The following is a 17,493-nucleotide window of genomic DNA, read 5'->3' on the forward strand; positions in this document are numbered from 1 at the left end:
AGCATGTACTGAAAATAGTTCAAATCAATAATACCTATATACCATTACATTCTCCTGTTTATTGGGAGTAAAAATTTTTGCTTTGTATCCGTAAAGTGTATGGCACGTGCATCATCGGCACTTATTTATGATGCAATAGAAATAAAGTTTACTGTCACCATTATATTGTTGAAATGGCTTCTGCTTTGTCCACATGAAGATGTACCTGGAACACACTATGCCTTAATCAGTGTGCCAGCTCATGAGCCAAACACACTGAGCTAAACCAGTCTTCATAGCTTGTTTCAGACATGAGTGATCAACTAAATAAGCACCTATAGTTTATTTGCTGTATTGTTGCTGTACAAATCAAATTTATTCCTGTTCCAACTGTCTAGTGCTATAACTCCAAGATTATTCATCACAAAACAGGGCTGGGGGAAGCTAAATATTTTTGGTCAGGCACACTATCTAGGATATTCATAAGGGGAGCACACTGAAAGGAGTAGCTGTATTTGCACACTTAGCAAAATGTGAAGCATGAGTCTTCTAGGGGGTCTGAGGGCATGCCCCCCCAGAAAAATTTTTAAAAAAATGACCTCCTGAGATCAAACTTGGTGACAAATTTGAATGAAAATTGGCATACAAATTATGAGTACAGATAAAAAAGTTTTGTTTGCCTTAGGCATGTGAAACTTGATTTGTAATACTAGTACAGCAAATGCCACTTAGCTGTATAAGGCCTAGTAACTATAGGCTGTATAATATACTTAAACTGAACCCATATCAAACTCTCAGTATTTTATTGTACACTTTATGAGAATACAAACACATTGCATATGTTAAGTGACATATACATGTACAACAATAAAATTAATATAATTTAAATGTTTCTTTTATGTAGGTTACAGTAGGTAGTATCATTGTAATGAATTTTAGATCATTATGATACTAAGATAATACACAAAGATCATAGTTACAACTGTTGAGAGTGTAGTGAAGATGAAAGGAAAGAATACTGGATACTGATGCAAATATAATACAGTTACATGCACATCTGCCATCAAATGTTTTCCAGTTCAAAGCAGCCAAACATTTTTCTTCTTTCTTCATTGGAAGTCGAAAACGCAGGAGCGTTTGTGAAGAGGAAGGGCATGGCATCCTTCCAATTTGTATAGCCGCGGGTGAGAAACGCATCTGATGTTTTGCTGGTCAGTGAGCAGTTCCTGACTCTTTCTTGTTGCACTGCTTTAATACAAACAAAGCAAAATGCATTATCATCTGTCTCGCTGTACGTGATCCATGGCCACTTATCAAGCCATGAAGATTGGAAGGAACGATACGTTGGCTTTTTGTTTCCAAACTTTTGCTTTGGAAATGTAAAAGTCTTCGGGTGCTTGGGTTTATCACCCAACACTGGAAGAAACAAGTCTTCATTATGACCATCAACTTCTATGGGCACCTGTTCAGAACTACACTGAGCCTTCCGCGTGCATGCCAAAAACGTAATTCGATTCAATTGTGGGTTTGCCCTTTCAAATAAAAAAGCATTACCACAAATTAAAAATATTCTCGAAAATATTGCCCCGGCTCTTGCTGGTGCTGCTGGGGCAGTTCCCCCGGCCCTGCAAAAGGCTGACACTTTGCCTGTCCACTTCTTTGTTACTATAGATAACAGAGAAGCAATAAAATGGAATTCGAGGATTGTGCAAAAACAACCAGTTTTTGCTCAGCGGGTCACATTTAATAATTCTGTATACAATATAAACTATAAATATAACACATTATTGGGGCAATAACTAGGTACACAGTGCCTGGTTTTTAGAAGCAACTTGTTCTGTTGTTGTTACTTTGTAGGGCTGTAACTCTGAAAGTTATTGGCATAAAAGGCTGAAACTTCACCAAAGCATACACTTGTTAAATGGATTATAAATACTTAATTATGCACTGGTTCTTGCAGACCCAAGCTCAACAATAATAGATTAAAGTTAAATACAGTAAACACCTAATAGTCCTGCAGTGTCCATTCACTGTAGATATTAACATATACATCTCTGTGTGGTAGACTGTCTCAATGGTAGGTACAGTGTGATGGATAACCTTCTCGATCATTAGATAACTCTAGTAATATAGGCCTGTACTCAATCAAGTAGAAAACCACACAGAATGTTCATCCCTCACCAAGTAAAATGCTCCTCCTATGCCATGCACCTCATTAGAAGGAAGGAATTTTAGCGCTCACAGTTACTAGATTGTCTTGCTTTACATATTTTGCCACTTAGGTGATAACCATTACTGAGGAGGAATTAAATTAATTGTTCTATAGTCACTAATTTAATATGTTGGAAAATTAAGATTCATTAAAATGCGCAACAGTGTATATTGTGGGAGGAATCAACAAATTCAAACATGTAAAAAAATATATACAAGCTTATTTGTAACTTACAGTCTTCATTGTCTATAGCTACTGTAGCTTGACTAGTACCACCAAGACTAACACCAGAAGGTAGTGAGGATGAGTCAACTTCAATTGTAAATGTTTCACTTCTTTCCAGTATATTATCATCATTGACTGTGATGTCAAACGAAGCACTGGTCTGTCCAGCAGGGAACATGACAGTGTATGGTCCAGCAGTATAATCAACACCACCTAAAATAATTAATATTTAACTTGCACAAATTAGAACAACATGTAAAGGTTCATCATAAACATTGTCACTGATCACATGTACTCACTAGTGGCAGTATTCTGAGTATCTCTGACTTCTACAGTAATATCAGTTGATGATGGGTTACCGAGAAGTAGTTGAGGTCGTACCACTCCATTATCTTCACCAACTCTGTATGTTGCCATACTAAATGACACAGTAGGAGCTACAACAGTAAAAACATTAATTTATCTTGTGTTGTAATATCAGTTCACCTACAGTCATCATCCAATATTGTTGCAGTTAGAGTAGCACTTGATGATAGTGTAACTCTACTAGGTAGTGAGGATGGGTCAATGGTGAGAGAAAATGTTTCACTGGCTTCAAATATATTATCATTATTTATTGGAACATCAAATGACACACTGGTCTGTCCAGCAGTGAATGTGACAGTGTATGGTCCAGAATCATAATCAACATCTCCTCCTGTAACATTATTACTACTAACATTTTGTGATGATGTTACTTCACTCACTAGTGGCAGTATTCTCAATATCTCTAACTTGTATAGTAATATCAGTTGATGATGGATTGGAGAGACTTGCTGTGAATGTCACTGATCCAATACCCTCGCTGAAACTTCTTGATACTTCAGTAAATCCCACAGTAGCAGCTGGAATTTTATAAAATTTAAGGTGAAATTTTAGTCAGTCAAACTGCACTTGCAGCAATATCTATTGATCATTTTATAGTCACTACACATATCTATTAGTCTAACCAGAAATGTTGTCATGAGATAAACTTGTATGTTGGATTGTGTTACTAGATATAGTGCATTAAAAGAGCAGCATTTAAGTAATATTGTAAATGAATGATTATTCAAACAATACAACTATGTGCTACAATCTAATCAACTACATCCAATCAACTATGGTTGTCCAATTATCTATCAATATCAATCAATTATCTATTAAGGCTACCCAGGTCTGGACCTGGGCAGTCTTAATAAATAAACTAATATCCATTTGGGGTACTTTTAGATAATAAATCACTTTTTATTTAAAGTTCCTATGGATACAAAAAGCATGAAATTGACAAGGAGAAAACATCTTGACCACCTGGCAGACTCCTGTAAATGTTCAAGCATTAAACAGATAGCTGCAGGTTCGAGGCTGCCCAGGTCCAGTCATTGCTTTTTTTCTCCTTTCCCCACCTTTTCAAATATACTTTCTGCAACAACTGTAGGACCAGGTGTCCTACAGACCTTCAGCACTTGTGCTGTAAAGCCTTACTGAATAAATCTAGTACAACCATGTGAGCTAAATTTCAGTCTCTATATTCCCTTCTTAAGTGTAATTATCAAGGAATCACTTGGTTGGTGGCTTGAAAACATAACCATTCTAGGGAGTTGTCATGGCTCATTTCCATGTCATTGAGTATGAGGGTAGTTGACAAATACCATGCTGTTCATGAGCTTGATTCTCTGGCCAGGTGAACAAGAAACCTAACCACAACAGTACAGGAACAGCTGTCATCTCAGTGACTCCCAGATCTTACCATGTTTCCATTCCAACTGGTATCATCATAAGAAACTGTGTGTTCACTTAGCTGACAGTTTACATGCTGTTCCTCTTCCTTTGTTTTAGTGACACTCAGCATGTGAAACATAGTTTAATTGGGACTATGTCCCCATCATTGAGTAATTTTCCCTCTAACGATTTTTGATATTAGTATACATTTTGACTGGATTTTAGTATAAAGGAAACCTGATTGCTGTAGCTACCTATGAAGACAATAGTGTACCTTTAAGCTATACCGTTAAGTCTATAAGCAATAGCATGTGATTTGCAAATCTGAATCCTTAAAAGGCCTGTCTTTATGTAATATTTGTAACACGAGATGAGGGCTTTGCCTGATATGTATGCCCAACAGCCCGAGTGTTGAGAGCATACACATCAGGCAAAAGCCCGAGTGTCCCATGTTACAGCTAATAATATGCAACACTTCCAATCCATATCAGACTAATAGTCTGAAGTGAGGGATCAATCACCCAAATCAACATGAGTGCAACCGCTGAATGTATAATGTAGTAGTTGTCCCATGGACACGAGTGCGTGTATTTCAGGCAAATCACAAGGGCCCACGTTACAACTAATATATTCCAATTGGGTAACTCACCTGCAAGTGTGCATGGAAACTGCAGGAATGCTTTGCGAGTGTATTTATATGGGACCATGTGAATTTTGGTTGTGGATAACATCATAAGTACAACAACAAGGCGCTGCTGAGAGGCCGAACGTAAGTGTATTGTCACGAGCATGCAAATCACTTCAATTGTGGGTACACAATTAAACACAGGAAGCCCAAATACCAGCTGAACAACTCATAATGAACTATAAAGTACTTACTATACTAGTCATGAATAAACTAAAGCAATGAATATGTTTACAATGCTACAGTGGACTAGCCAATTAAGTGCCACGCCCAATCACTACGCGTGTGTGACATCGCGTCAGGTGTCAATGATGATTCACGTGCACTAAAGTGCTTACTTTTACTAGCCATGCATAAACTAAAAGTAGTGAATACCATTAACACTAATGGCCAAATCAATTAAGCGCTACGCCCAGTGTCTGGACATTGCCACGTGACTATTGAATGCAACACGATCAATATAAACTAACCTGTGACCTTCTTCATTCAGTAAAACAACAAACTATCTTCTTCCCCAAGTCCATGATGCTTTGGCTTACCTTTACAAAAACTAAAACCAGCTATCGATCCTGTGAAGTGTCATTATATTAACACAGAGGAGATCACAGTTTCATCAAAAAAATCAAATGATTTCTGAAAATGCTTGGAATGCATTAATGAGAATAGGAGGTAGTATAATACCATATAGTAAAAAACTTTGGCAGTAAAAAGTGTGACGAAGCCCCTCTGTTGAAAAAATTGGCAGAAAAAACTTTGGTGATTGAAATAATATTTGTCAAAGTTTTTACTGTATGGTAAGTAAGGATAACAACAAGGCAACTCATCAGTTAAGTAGCGTATATAGTAAGTATATAGGTAGCTAGCGTTGTTGTTTTAGCAGTACTTTGCAATAGCTACTGATCTAACTACGTGCTAGCAAAGGCATGCTTCTCTATCTCCTGCAATGCCGAGAGTGACTGTATTTACTTTTACAGTGAACTCCAGTAGCAAAGGTTTTATCATGTATATCAAAGTATATTTGGCCAAATCCATCATGAGACAATGAACTGACGTGCGAACGGGAAGTTGGAAATGCTATCCGAAGGAGTGCTTACAACTGTGGGACACATTCCTAGGAAGATCTCCAAAGTCAGCTCAATCTTTATTGCTGGTGGTGGTAAGAGCTGACCTTCACCTCGACATCAATTCAACCTCAACCTAGTCACTCAATGTGCTAGTCGTGTGATCATCTAAAATAATTGGCAAAAACACTTTGGCGATTTGAACGCTATTCGCCAAATTCGCCAAAGTTTTTTACCGCCAAAGTTTTTTACTATACAGTACAAGATATATCACTCCTAGGAGGGATATAATTTGTATATACTGCCTCCATTTCTCATTAATGCATCCCTGAGCACTGATAACAGTGCTATTATACCACTTATATACCTTCTCTTCCCTTTGAAGTGAGGAGTGAAAGTGGTATATATATACACACACCTAAAGATTCAATTATGGGTCAGCAGCAGGTATGTTCTGGTACATTTGGTTTGCATCAGTTCTAGGAGAAGCACCCAGGCCTTCCCCTAAAGACATATCACTTCAAATCTGAACCCCCTTCAAAAAAATCATGGCTACCCCTGTAAAACTAACATGGGTATTTGCTATGTAACATTACTTAGAATGTTGCATCCATGCATTTACACATGATCAATGCTGCAATCAATCATGGAATAGGCATAAGTTACTTGGTGCATAACACTAATCAAATTCTTTTCTGTCTTGTTGAAGGTTGATGTAATGGCTGAGCAGGGTATATGCAGTCTCCAGCTTATGTAAATAAAGAGCTCAAAAGGTCACTTGTGCTATTCAAAGTTAAAGAAATACACATGGAAATCATCTGGGCAACTTTCTTAGTGAGTCCATGCTTCAAGCTTGTCTTTCAGCTGGCCAGTGGCATTTCAAGGTGCCAGAGTGTTCCCAGTAGCTATCACACATCTCTAGAAATCCATTATAGTGAAAAGCAGGAAAATGTGTAGTATATCATTGTGGCTATCCATTTGTGATGGAACGTAAAGTTTAGTGGTGTGTATGTAGACCAATGCTTTTCAAAAATTTGTTTGCACCTGAACTCTCTACTGGGTGACTTGAAATGTAGTTGAACTTTCTACCGGGTGACTTGTTTGTAGCTGACGTCTCTACAGATTGACTTGTAACCTAGCTTAACTGTGCAGGGTGAATTGTTTCATAGCTGAACTTTCTGCAGAATGAATTGTTTGTAGTTGAACTGTTACATAGCCGAATCCAGACAATGACTTATAAAATAACTTAGCTCTCACTCATAATGAAACTGAAGTCTCTACAAGATGATTTGTCTGCAACGAAGTCTCTATAAGATGACTTGTAACATAACTGAACTCTCTACAGGGCTAATTGTAATGTAGCTGAAGTGACTCATTACATCGTGAAAAACTGAATGCTCTAATAGAGTGACTCATCAGGGGTCTGTGATACATATCAATACCAATACAATTTCTATGTATCACAATAAGATACTACGTTACAAGAATATCGATACTAGGTACATGATACAATCATTAAAATCATGTGTGTAAAACAAAAGAATGACTATGAGGAAAGTACCGATGATAGCGTGGGTAAAAAAATGGAAACCTCTCAACTGTCTTGAGAAAATGCTATAACAGTTACTGGGACAAGTCAAGTACCAACTTTTCGTCACTTCATATCACTACCTGGAGCACAAATTAAAGTATAGAAATACTTCAGCCAAGTGATAACTGCAATGCTAAAATTGGATACTCAAACAACACAACTTAATTTTTCGATGCATTTAGAGTAGCATGACCCTACTGAATACTCAGAAACACATTTGAGTGATGATCATTCTCAACAGCCACACAGCTCTAAGGATTCAAGTAAGCCAACTCACCTACAAACACAGATTACAGATACTTACCCTTTGGTAGAGCCTTACTATAAAAACAATCCTAGATACAAAACCTGTGAAGAGGCATTAGCAAATGTTTTTGTGTTTAGATTTATAGCCATTGAGCATTGTCAGCAGCCCATCATTCTTACAGTTACTCAATACCCTCATTCCATAGTTCATGCTGGCTTCTACCAGCCAATTTACCAGAGTAGTAATATCCAATCTGTACAAACAGACTAAATCTAAAGAAAAAGGTAGTCTGGGCAAAGCCAATTATGTAACTGTTAGTTGCAACATTTTCCATTATTTTAAACTGTTTCTCAAATCATCTGCAAGGTTGACTGCAGTGTGTGACTCAGTACTTTCTTGAACCTGTAAGCAATAGTGCTTCAAATTCCATGAAAGATTTAAAAAATGAGTGGTGAATGAAATGCATAAACAATAGACCATCCATCAATACTGTGTAGTCACTAGAATGATGATGAGAATGATGAGCAGAAAGAGCCAGCCACAAAGAAAGAAGGGGTTCTTTCCAGGTTTTTCAGCAAGGTGGTTACCACTAAAACCAGTAAGATTCCTCGTAAATGATCAAATCAAAAATCCATTGCCATCATCATGATATGATTGCTGGTTTAAATGATGACCCGAACACAAGAAGTCCATCTTTAAAAGGTAGTCAAAAGTATTTGTCCATGCCCACAACAAGCATAAGGTCAGAAGAGGTGTTTCCACACCAGGTGACATGCTATAGTATGTTCACGTTGAGCTGAATCCTGAAAAACAGCTAAAAATTAAAAGTGGATTTTTTTTCAACAGAGTTAACATTTCAGCCAACCAGATGATTTTTGGTAACAGCAAAGGTGCCAACAACAGACACGTACGGTTTGGCTCCATTACAAGTTCGGGAAAGGGCTGTAATGGACACTGTACTTATATGGCTTCCCAATAGGAAATGTATTGTAAAAACTTTGATTGGCCGTAAATATTATGTCAAACATCTGAACAAAAAGATTTTGAAATATTTTTAGCGGGTCAAGCAGTACTACAAATGAGCCAAATTTCAAGACTGTGTGTAATTGCACCCATGAGTTATTAAATGTTTTTGAGGATTCAGCTCAAAGTGAACATACTATAATGCATAAATAAGAGAAACAGACTGCTTCCAGAAATATTAACCAGCTTGTGATCTTTCATCCAAGTTTTTAGTTTTAACATGAAAATCTAATCCAAAAACAGCCAAGCTGTAAAAAAGTGTGTGGCCCTCAAAAAGGCTATGGTGAAAAAAGATGTGAAATCCAAGGTGGCGGCCAAGAAATGGCTGCGATGGTAGGTTAGTGGTAAAATTTTAATAGCGACAATTCAGGTGAATTTTGATGCCGCTTGATCTTGGCACAAAATTCACCTGGATTGTCATTATTAAAAGTTTTACCATTAACCTACCATCACAGCCATTTCTTGGCCGCCACCTTGGATTTCACATCTTTTTTCACCATAGCCTTTTTGAGGGCCGCACACTTTTTTTACAGCTTGGCTGTTTTGGATTAGATTTCACTTCTTTTTGTATTTGTATACCCCAAAGCCGGCCTATGGCCAGCTTTGGGACTTTTTTAACCTATCTTTTTTCTTTACCACTGGAAGAAGAAAAGATGAAGCAGATGTTAAATACTTTAAATATTTCTGAATTTATCAGTAAATGTACAAATTATATATATTTATAGAACTTTGCGTGGGCGAGATCAAAGGAAAAAGTGTACTTTAAATTTCATAAAGTACACTCTCAGCCGGCCAACTGCTTCATCGACCACAAACAGTGCTTTATTGCACCGCAAAGAGTGCTTTATTCGTTCAATAAAGCACTCTTTGTGGGCAATAAAGCACAGTTGCCCACGTGCCTTAGTGTAGGCTAATAGCCTACGGGGCTCGCACCAGTACAACTAATCACCCAAGCCGGTGAAGGCTGATAGCCTCGCCGCGCTGAGTAATCAATCACCCCAGCCAATACGAGTTGCACCACTGGATTGGTTTTATAGACATACCTAAATGCTTCGATGATGGGTGGGAGAAGGTAACGTTGCTGTTACGTTTGTTAATGTAAACGGACAAGTCCTGGAGATATCGCGGAAATACTTCACCATGTGACTCACAATAGAATCGATTGTGGGTTTCGAGCAAAACCTGCCAAAAGACGCAATGAACGTCTACTATGCCAAACTATGGTGAAATACGCGTGAGTTACTTTGTTAAACTAGTTTATGTGCGTTCAGGCTGCTAATAGTTCGTGCAACGCTTGTTAATTACGAGTCCTAGTGTATGGTGAAGCTACAAGACTAGAAAGTTCCATAAATCATTTAAAGCATAGCCTTGCTCGTGCTATATGAAAAATAAAGTACTCGGCGCTTGGCCTCGATGCTAATGAAGCACTCGGCTTCGCCTCGTGCTTTATTAGTATCTCGGCCGCGTGCCTTGTACTTTATTTTTCATATAGCACTCGCAGCTTTGCATTAGCATATACATATATAATACATATATTTATTACAGAACTTTCTGCATGGTGGTTTCTTTGTAACTTAACACTCTACAAGGTGACTTCTTCTAGCTGATCTCTCTACAGGGTGAATTGTTTGCAGCAGAACTATCTACAAGGTAACTCTTCTTCTAGCTGATCTCTCAACAGGGTGATTTGTTTGTAGCTGAACTATCTACAAACTAACTTCTTCTAGCTGATCTCTCTACAGGGTGATTTGTTTGTAGCTGAATTCTGTACAGGTGATTTGTTTGCAGCTGAGCTCTTTACAGAATGATTTCTTTGTAGCTGAACTCTCTACAAGGTAACTTCTTCTAGCTGATCTTTCTACAGGGTGATTTGTTTGTAGCTGAATTTTCCACAGGGTGATTGTTTGCAGCTGAACTTTCTACATGGTGGTTTCTTTGTTGCTGAACTCTCTACAAGGTGAATTCTTCTAGCTGATTTCTCTACAGGGTAATTTGTTTGTAACTGAAGTCTGTACAAGGTGCTTTTTTGTACGTGATCTCACTGCAGGTTGATTTGTTTGTAGCTGAACTCACTAAAGGGTGATTTGCTTGTAGCTGAACCCCTTACATTGTGTCTAGTTTCTAGCTACTAGCTGATCTCTCTACAGGGTGAGTTGTTTGTAGCTGATCTCTCTACACGGTGATTTGTTTGTAGCTGATCTCTCTGCAGGTTGATTTGTTCGTAGCTGAACTCTCTACAGGGTGATTTGTTTCTAGCTGATCTCTCTACAGGTTGATTTGTTTGTAGCTGAACTCTCTATAAGGTGATTTGTTTGTAACTGATCTCTCTGCAGATTGATTTGTTTGTAGCTGAACTCTCTACAGGGTGATTTGTTTGTAGTCGATCTCTCTACAGGGTAATTTGTTTGTAGCTGAACTCTCTATAAGGTGATTTGTTTGTAGCTGATCTCTCTGCAGGTTGATTTGTTTTAGCTGAACTCTCTACAGGGTGATTTGCTTGTAGCTGAACTCCTTACATTGTGTCTAGTTTCTAGCTGATGTCTCTACAGGGTGATTTTTTTGTAGCTGGACTCTCTACAGGGTGATTTGTTTCTAGCTTATCTCTCTACAGGTTGATTTGTTTGTAGCTGACCTCTCTTCAGGGTGATTTGTTTGTAGCTGATCTCTCTACAGGGTGATTTGTTTGTAGCTGATCTCTCTTCAGGGTGATTTGTTTCTAGCTGATCGCTCTACAGGTTGATTTGTTTGTAGCTGAACTCTCTGCAAAGTGTTTTGTTTGTAGCTGACCTCTCTACAGGGTAATTTGTTTGTAGCTGAACTCTCTCCACAGTGACTTGTGTGTAGCTGAATTCTCTAGAGAGTGATTTAATTGTAGGTGAACTCTCTACAGGGTGCATGACTTATTTATAGCTGAACTCTCTTCAGTGTGACTTGTAATGTTCTGAATCTCTACAGTGATATATTTGTAGCTTAACTCTCCACAGGGTGACTTGCTTCTTGCTGAACTGTCTATAAGATTAACTGTTTGCCGCTGAACTCCCTACAGAATAACTTGTAATGTAACAGAATTCTATAATGGAGTAAATAAATTAGCTGAATGCTCTATTAGGGTGACTGTTCTATTAGAGTATCTCGATCTCGCATTTGCTACACGGAGTTGGCTTTTAATCATAACTCAGTGGTTTGTAATCCAATTCTTCTATACTACTGCAAGAGAGAGAGAACCATCATTGACAATTGTGATGAAAAGATGTACAACAAAACAAATAGGCATGTGAAACCTCGGACAGCATGCGAACACAAAAAGTAGAGGACTACACTGTGGACATGGCAAGGCAAAACAACAACAACAAAAAAGACTAATTACTGTAATTACAAAAATAAAACTGTCTAATTTGTGCAGGACTTTCTATGAACATTATTCCAGCTATACACCGATTTTCAGCTCATTGCTCTAAGCGGTTTGCCTAGTAGGCGTAAAAACTAATACTTTTTTATTCCTAAAAATCGATCACGTAATTGTGACACAGGTTGGGTTTTGTGTCATATCTCCGTGGTCTTTATCTCGATTCCTTTCAAACCACCAAAAGGCACTCCTACGATGGTTACTCCATCTACATAGCAATTTTCAACTCATTCCATGAAGTAGTTTACCCTGTAGGCGTGACAACAAATCGATCTTGTTTTACGCGAATAATCGGTCATAACTCCTGAACCATTTATCAGATTTGCACCAAATTTGATGCTAGAATCCGCCTTTGGACTCTCTTTCTGTGTGCCACATTTCAAGGCGATCGGAGTACGCGTTCATGATTTATAGCGATTTTAGCAAGTGTGCGAAAAGATGAAGAAGAAAAAAAAACGAAGAAAAAAAACGACCTTTGGCCGCTCGTATCTCGGAAATGGCTTGAGTGATTTCCTTCAAATTTGGAATGTAGACTCCCCTAGCTGGCAGTAAACTCTGCAGCAAATTTGGTTTCAATCGGATAAGGTATCACCGAGATACAAAAGTGTGAAAATTACATTTTCTTTCTTCCTGTTAATATCTAATCAAAAGCAGCCAAGCTGTAAAAAAAGGTGCGGCCCCCAAAAAGGCCATGGTGAAAAAAGATGTGAAATCCAAGGTGGCGGCCAAGAAATGGCTGTGATGGTAGGTTAATGGTTACATTTTAATAACAACAATTCAGGTGAATTTGGTGCCAAGACCAAGCGGCACAAAATTCACCTGAATTGTCGTTATTAAAATGTAACCATTAACCTACCATCACAGCCATTTCTTGGCCGCCACCTTGGATTTCACATCTTTTTTCACCATGGCCTTTTTGGGGGCCGCACCTTTTTTTACAGCTTGGCTGTTTTTGATTAGATATCACTTCTTTTTGTATTTGTATACTGCAAAGCCGGCCTATGGCTGGCTTTGGGGCTTTTTTAACCCATGTGTTTTTTTCTTTACTACAGGAAGAAGAAAAGAACTTAAAGAAGAATTTTAGAACTTCAATTATTTTTGATTTTATTAGTAATTATACAAATTATATACATATATTTATTACATGCCCATTATTCCCCACAGGATATTTTTTTGCAGCTGATCTCTCTACTGGGTGACTTGAAATGTAGCTGAACTATATACAGGATGGTTTAGCTGAACTCTCTACAAGGTAACCTCTTCTAGCTGGTCTCTCTACAGGGTATTTTGTTTCTAGCTGAACTCTCTACAGGTGATTTGTTTGCAGCTAAACTCTCTACATGGTGGTGTCTTTGTAGCCGAACTCTCTACATGATGGTTTCTTTGTAGCTGAACTCTCTATAAGGTGACTTCGTCTAGCTGAACTCTCTACAGGGTGATTTTTTTGTAGCTGAACTCTCTGCAGGGTGATTTGTTTGCAGCTGAACTCTCTACATGATGGTTTCTTTGTAGCTGAAGTCTCTACAAGGTGACTTCGTCCAGCTGATCTCTCTACGGGGTGATTTGTTTCTAGCTGAACTCTCTACAGGTGATTTGTTTGCAGCTAAACTCTCTACATGGTGGTTTCTTTGTAGCTGAACTCCCTACATGAAGGTTTCTTTGTAGCTGAACTCTCTACAAGGTAACTTCTTCTCTACAGGGTGATTTGTTGTAGTTGAATTCTCTACAAGGTGGTTTGTATGAGGCTGAACTCTCTACATGGCGGTTTCTTTGTATCTGAACTCTCTACAGAGTGATTTGTTTGCAGCTGAACTCTCTACATGATGGTTTCTTTGTAACTGAACACTCTACAAGGTGACTTCTTCTAGCTGATCTTTCTACAGGGTGAATTGTTGTAGCTGAACTATCTACAAGGTAACTTCTTCTAGCTGATCTCTATACAGGGTAATTTGTTTGTAGTTGAATTCTGTGCAGGTGGTTTCTTTGTAGCTGAACTCTGTACATGATGGTTTCGTTGTAGCTGAACTCTTTACAAGGTGACTTCTTCTAGCTGAACTCTCTACGGGGTAATTTCTTTGTAGCTGAACTCTCTATATGATGGTTTCTTTGTAACTGAACTCTCTACAAGGTAACTTCTTCTAGCTGATCTTTCTACTGGGTGATTTGTTTGCAGCTGAACTCTCTACATGGTGGTTTCTTTGTTGCTGAACTCTCTACAAGGTGAATTCTTCTACCTGATCTCTCTACAGGGTGATTTGTTTGTAACTGAACTCTGTACAAGTGCGGTTTTGTGGGTGATCTCACTGCAGGTTGATTTGTTTGTAGCTGAACTCACTAAAGGGTGATTTTGCTTGTAGCTGAACTCCTTGCATTGTATCTAGTTTCTAGCTGATCTCTCTACAGGGTGATTTGTTTGTAGCTGATCTCTCTACAAGTTGATTTGTCTGTAGCTGATCTATCTGCAGGTTGATTAATTTGCAGCCGATCTCTCTACAAGGTAATTTGTTTGTAGCTGAACTGTCTGTAAAGTGATTTATTTGTAGCTGATCTCTCTGCAGGTTGATTTGTTTTAGCTGAACTCTCTACAGGGTGATTTACTTGTGTAGCTGAACTCCTTACATTGTGTCTAGTTTCTAGCTGATCTCTCTACAGGGTGATTTGTTTGTAGCTGATCTCTCTACAAGTTGATTTGTGTGTAGCTGATCTTTCTACTGGTTGATTTGTTTGTAGCTGATCTCTCTACAGGGTAATTTGTTTGTAGCTGAACTCTGTACAAGGTGCTTTTTTGTAGGTGATTTCACTGCAGGTTGATTTGTTTGTAGCTGAACTCACTAAAGGGTGATTTGCTTGTAGCTGAACTCCTTACATTGTGTCTAGTTTCTAGCTGATCTCTCTACAGGGTGATTTGTTTGTAGCTGAACTCTCTAAGGTGATTTGTTTGCAGCTGAACTCTCTACATGGTGGTTTCTTTGTTGCTGAACTCTCTACAGGGTGTTTTGCTTGTAGCTACTCTCTACAGGGTGATTTGTTTCTAGCTTATCTCTCTACAGGTTGATTTGTGTGTAACTGATCTCTCTACAAGCTGATTTGTTTGTAGCTGAATTCTCTGCAAAGTGTTTTGTTTGTAGCTGACCTCTCTTCGGGGTGATTTATTTCTAGCTGATCTCTCTTCAGGGTGATTTGTTTGTAGCTGATCTCTCTACAGGGTGATTTTTGTAGCTGACCTCTCTTCAGGGTGATTTGTTTCTAGCTGATCGCTCTACAGGTTGGTTTGTTTGTAGCTGAACTCTCTACACGGTGATTTGCTTGTAGCTGAACTCCTTAAATTGTGTCTAGTTTCTAGCTGATCTCTCTACAGGGTGATTTGTTTGTAGCTGATCTCTCTACAAGTTGAATTGTGTGTAGCTGATCTCTCTGCAGGTTGATTTGTTTGTAGCCGATCTCTCTACAAGGTAATTTATTTGTAGCTGAACTGTCTAAAAGGTGATTTGTTTGTAGCTGATCTCTCTGCAGGTTGATTTGTTTTAGCTGAACTCTCTACAGGGTGATTTATTTGTAGCTGAACTCCTTACATTGTGTGTAGTTTCTAGCTGATCTCTCTACAGGGTGATTTGTTTGTAGTTGATCTCTCTACAAGTTGATTTGTGTGTAGCTGATCTCTCTGCAGGTTGATTTGTTTGTAGCCGATCTCTCTATAGGGTAATTTGTTTGTAGCTGAACTCTCTATAAGGTGATTTGTTTGTAGTTGATCTCTCTGCAGGTTGATTTGTTTTAGCTGAACTCTCTACAGGCTGATTTGTTTGTAGCCGATCTCTCTACAGGGTAATTTGTTTGTAGCTGAACTCTCTACATGGTGGTTTCTTTGTTGCTGAACTCTCTACAGGGTGTTTTGCTTGTAGCTGATCTCTCTACAGGGCAATTTGTTTGTAGCTGATCTCTCTACAGGGTGATTTTTTGTAGCTGACCTCTCTTCAGGGTGATTTGTTTCTAGCTGATTGCTCTACAGGTTGATTTGTTTGTAGATGAACTCTCTACAGGGTAATTTACTTGTAGCTGAACTCCTTACTTTGTGTCTAGTTTGTAGCTGATCTCTCTACAGGGTGATTTGTTTGTAGCTGAACTCCTTACATTGTGTGTAGTTTCTAGCTGATCTCTCTACAGGGTGATTTGTTTGTAGCTGATCTCTCTACAAGTTGATTTGTGTGTAGCTGATCTCTCTGCAGGTTGATTTGTTTGTAGCCGATCTCTCTACAGGTAATCTATTTGTAGCTGAACTCTCTATAAGGTGATTTGTTTGTAGCTGATCTCTCTGCAGGTTGATTTGTTTTAGCTGAACTCTCTACAGGGTGATTGCTTGTAGCTGAACTCCTTACATTGTGTCTAGTTTCTAGCTGATGTCTCTACAGGGTGATTTTTTGTAGCTGAACTCTCTTCAGGGTGATTTGTTTCTAGCTGATCTCTCTACAGGTAGATTTGTGTTGATTTGTTCATTGCTGATCGCTCTAAAGGTTGATTTGTTGCAGCTGAACACCCTGCAAAGTGTTTTGTTTGTAGCTGATCACTCTAAAGGGTAATTTGTTTGTAGCTGAACTCTCTCCACAGTGACTTGTGTGTAGCTGAATTCTGTGTAACTGAATTCTCTAGAGAGTGATTTAATTGTAGCTGAATTCTCTACACAGTGCATGACTTGTTTATAGCTGAACTTTCTTCAGTGTGACTTGTAATGTTCTGAATCTCTATAGTGATATATTTGCTTAACTCTCCACATGGTGACTGTCTTCTTGCTGAACTGTCTATAAGATTAACTGTTTGCAGCTGAACTCCCTACAGAATAACTTGTGATGTAATAAAATTCTATAATGGAGTAAATAAATTAGCCGAATGCTCTATTAGGGTGACTGTTCTATTAGAGTATCTCGATCTCGCATTGCTACACGGAGTTGGCTTTCGAATCATAACTCAGTGGTTTGTAATCCGATTCTTCTGTACTACTGCAAGGACTTTCTATGAAGATTATTTCAGCTATACACCGATTTTCAGCTCATTGCTCTAAGCGGTTTGCCTAGTAGGCGTGAAAACTAATACTTTTTTATTCATAAAAATCGATCGCGTAATTGTGACACAGGTTGGGTTTTGTGTCATATCTCCGTGGTCTTTATCTCGATTCCTTTCAAACCACCAAAAGGCACTCCTACGATGGTTACTCCATCTACATAGCAATTTTCAACTCATTCCATGAAGTAGTTTACCCTGTAGGCGTGACAACAAATCGATCTTGTTTTACGCGAATAATCGGTCATAACTCCTGAACCATTCATCGGATT

At 38.5% G+C, this 17,493-nt stretch overlaps 1 protein-coding gene across 1 annotated transcript in view; it reads right to left on the minus strand.

Moving 5' to 3' along the window:
* Positions 1 to 17,493, minus strand: part of LOC136246072 (adhesion G-protein coupled receptor V1-like) — a 251,552-nt gene that overhangs the window by 144,442 nt on the left and 89,617 nt on the right. Inside the window, exons 11-14 of the mRNA XM_066037520.1 lie at positions 3,163 to 3,300; positions 2,907 to 3,113; positions 2,716 to 2,853; positions 2,426 to 2,629 (exon numbers count right to left, since the gene is read on the minus strand). Coding sequence (XP_065893592.1) covers positions 2,426 to 2,629; positions 2,716 to 2,853; positions 2,907 to 3,113; positions 3,163 to 3,300 — 687 coding nt within the window. The remainder of the gene's footprint in view (positions 1 to 2,425; positions 2,630 to 2,715; positions 2,854 to 2,906; positions 3,114 to 3,162; positions 3,301 to 17,493) is intronic.

This window comes from Dysidea avara, chromosome 15 (assembly GCF_963678975.1).
Source record: "Dysidea avara chromosome 15, odDysAvar1.4, whole genome shotgun sequence".
Classification (NCBI taxonomy): domain Eukaryota; kingdom Metazoa; phylum Porifera; class Demospongiae; order Dictyoceratida; family Dysideidae; genus Dysidea; species Dysidea avara.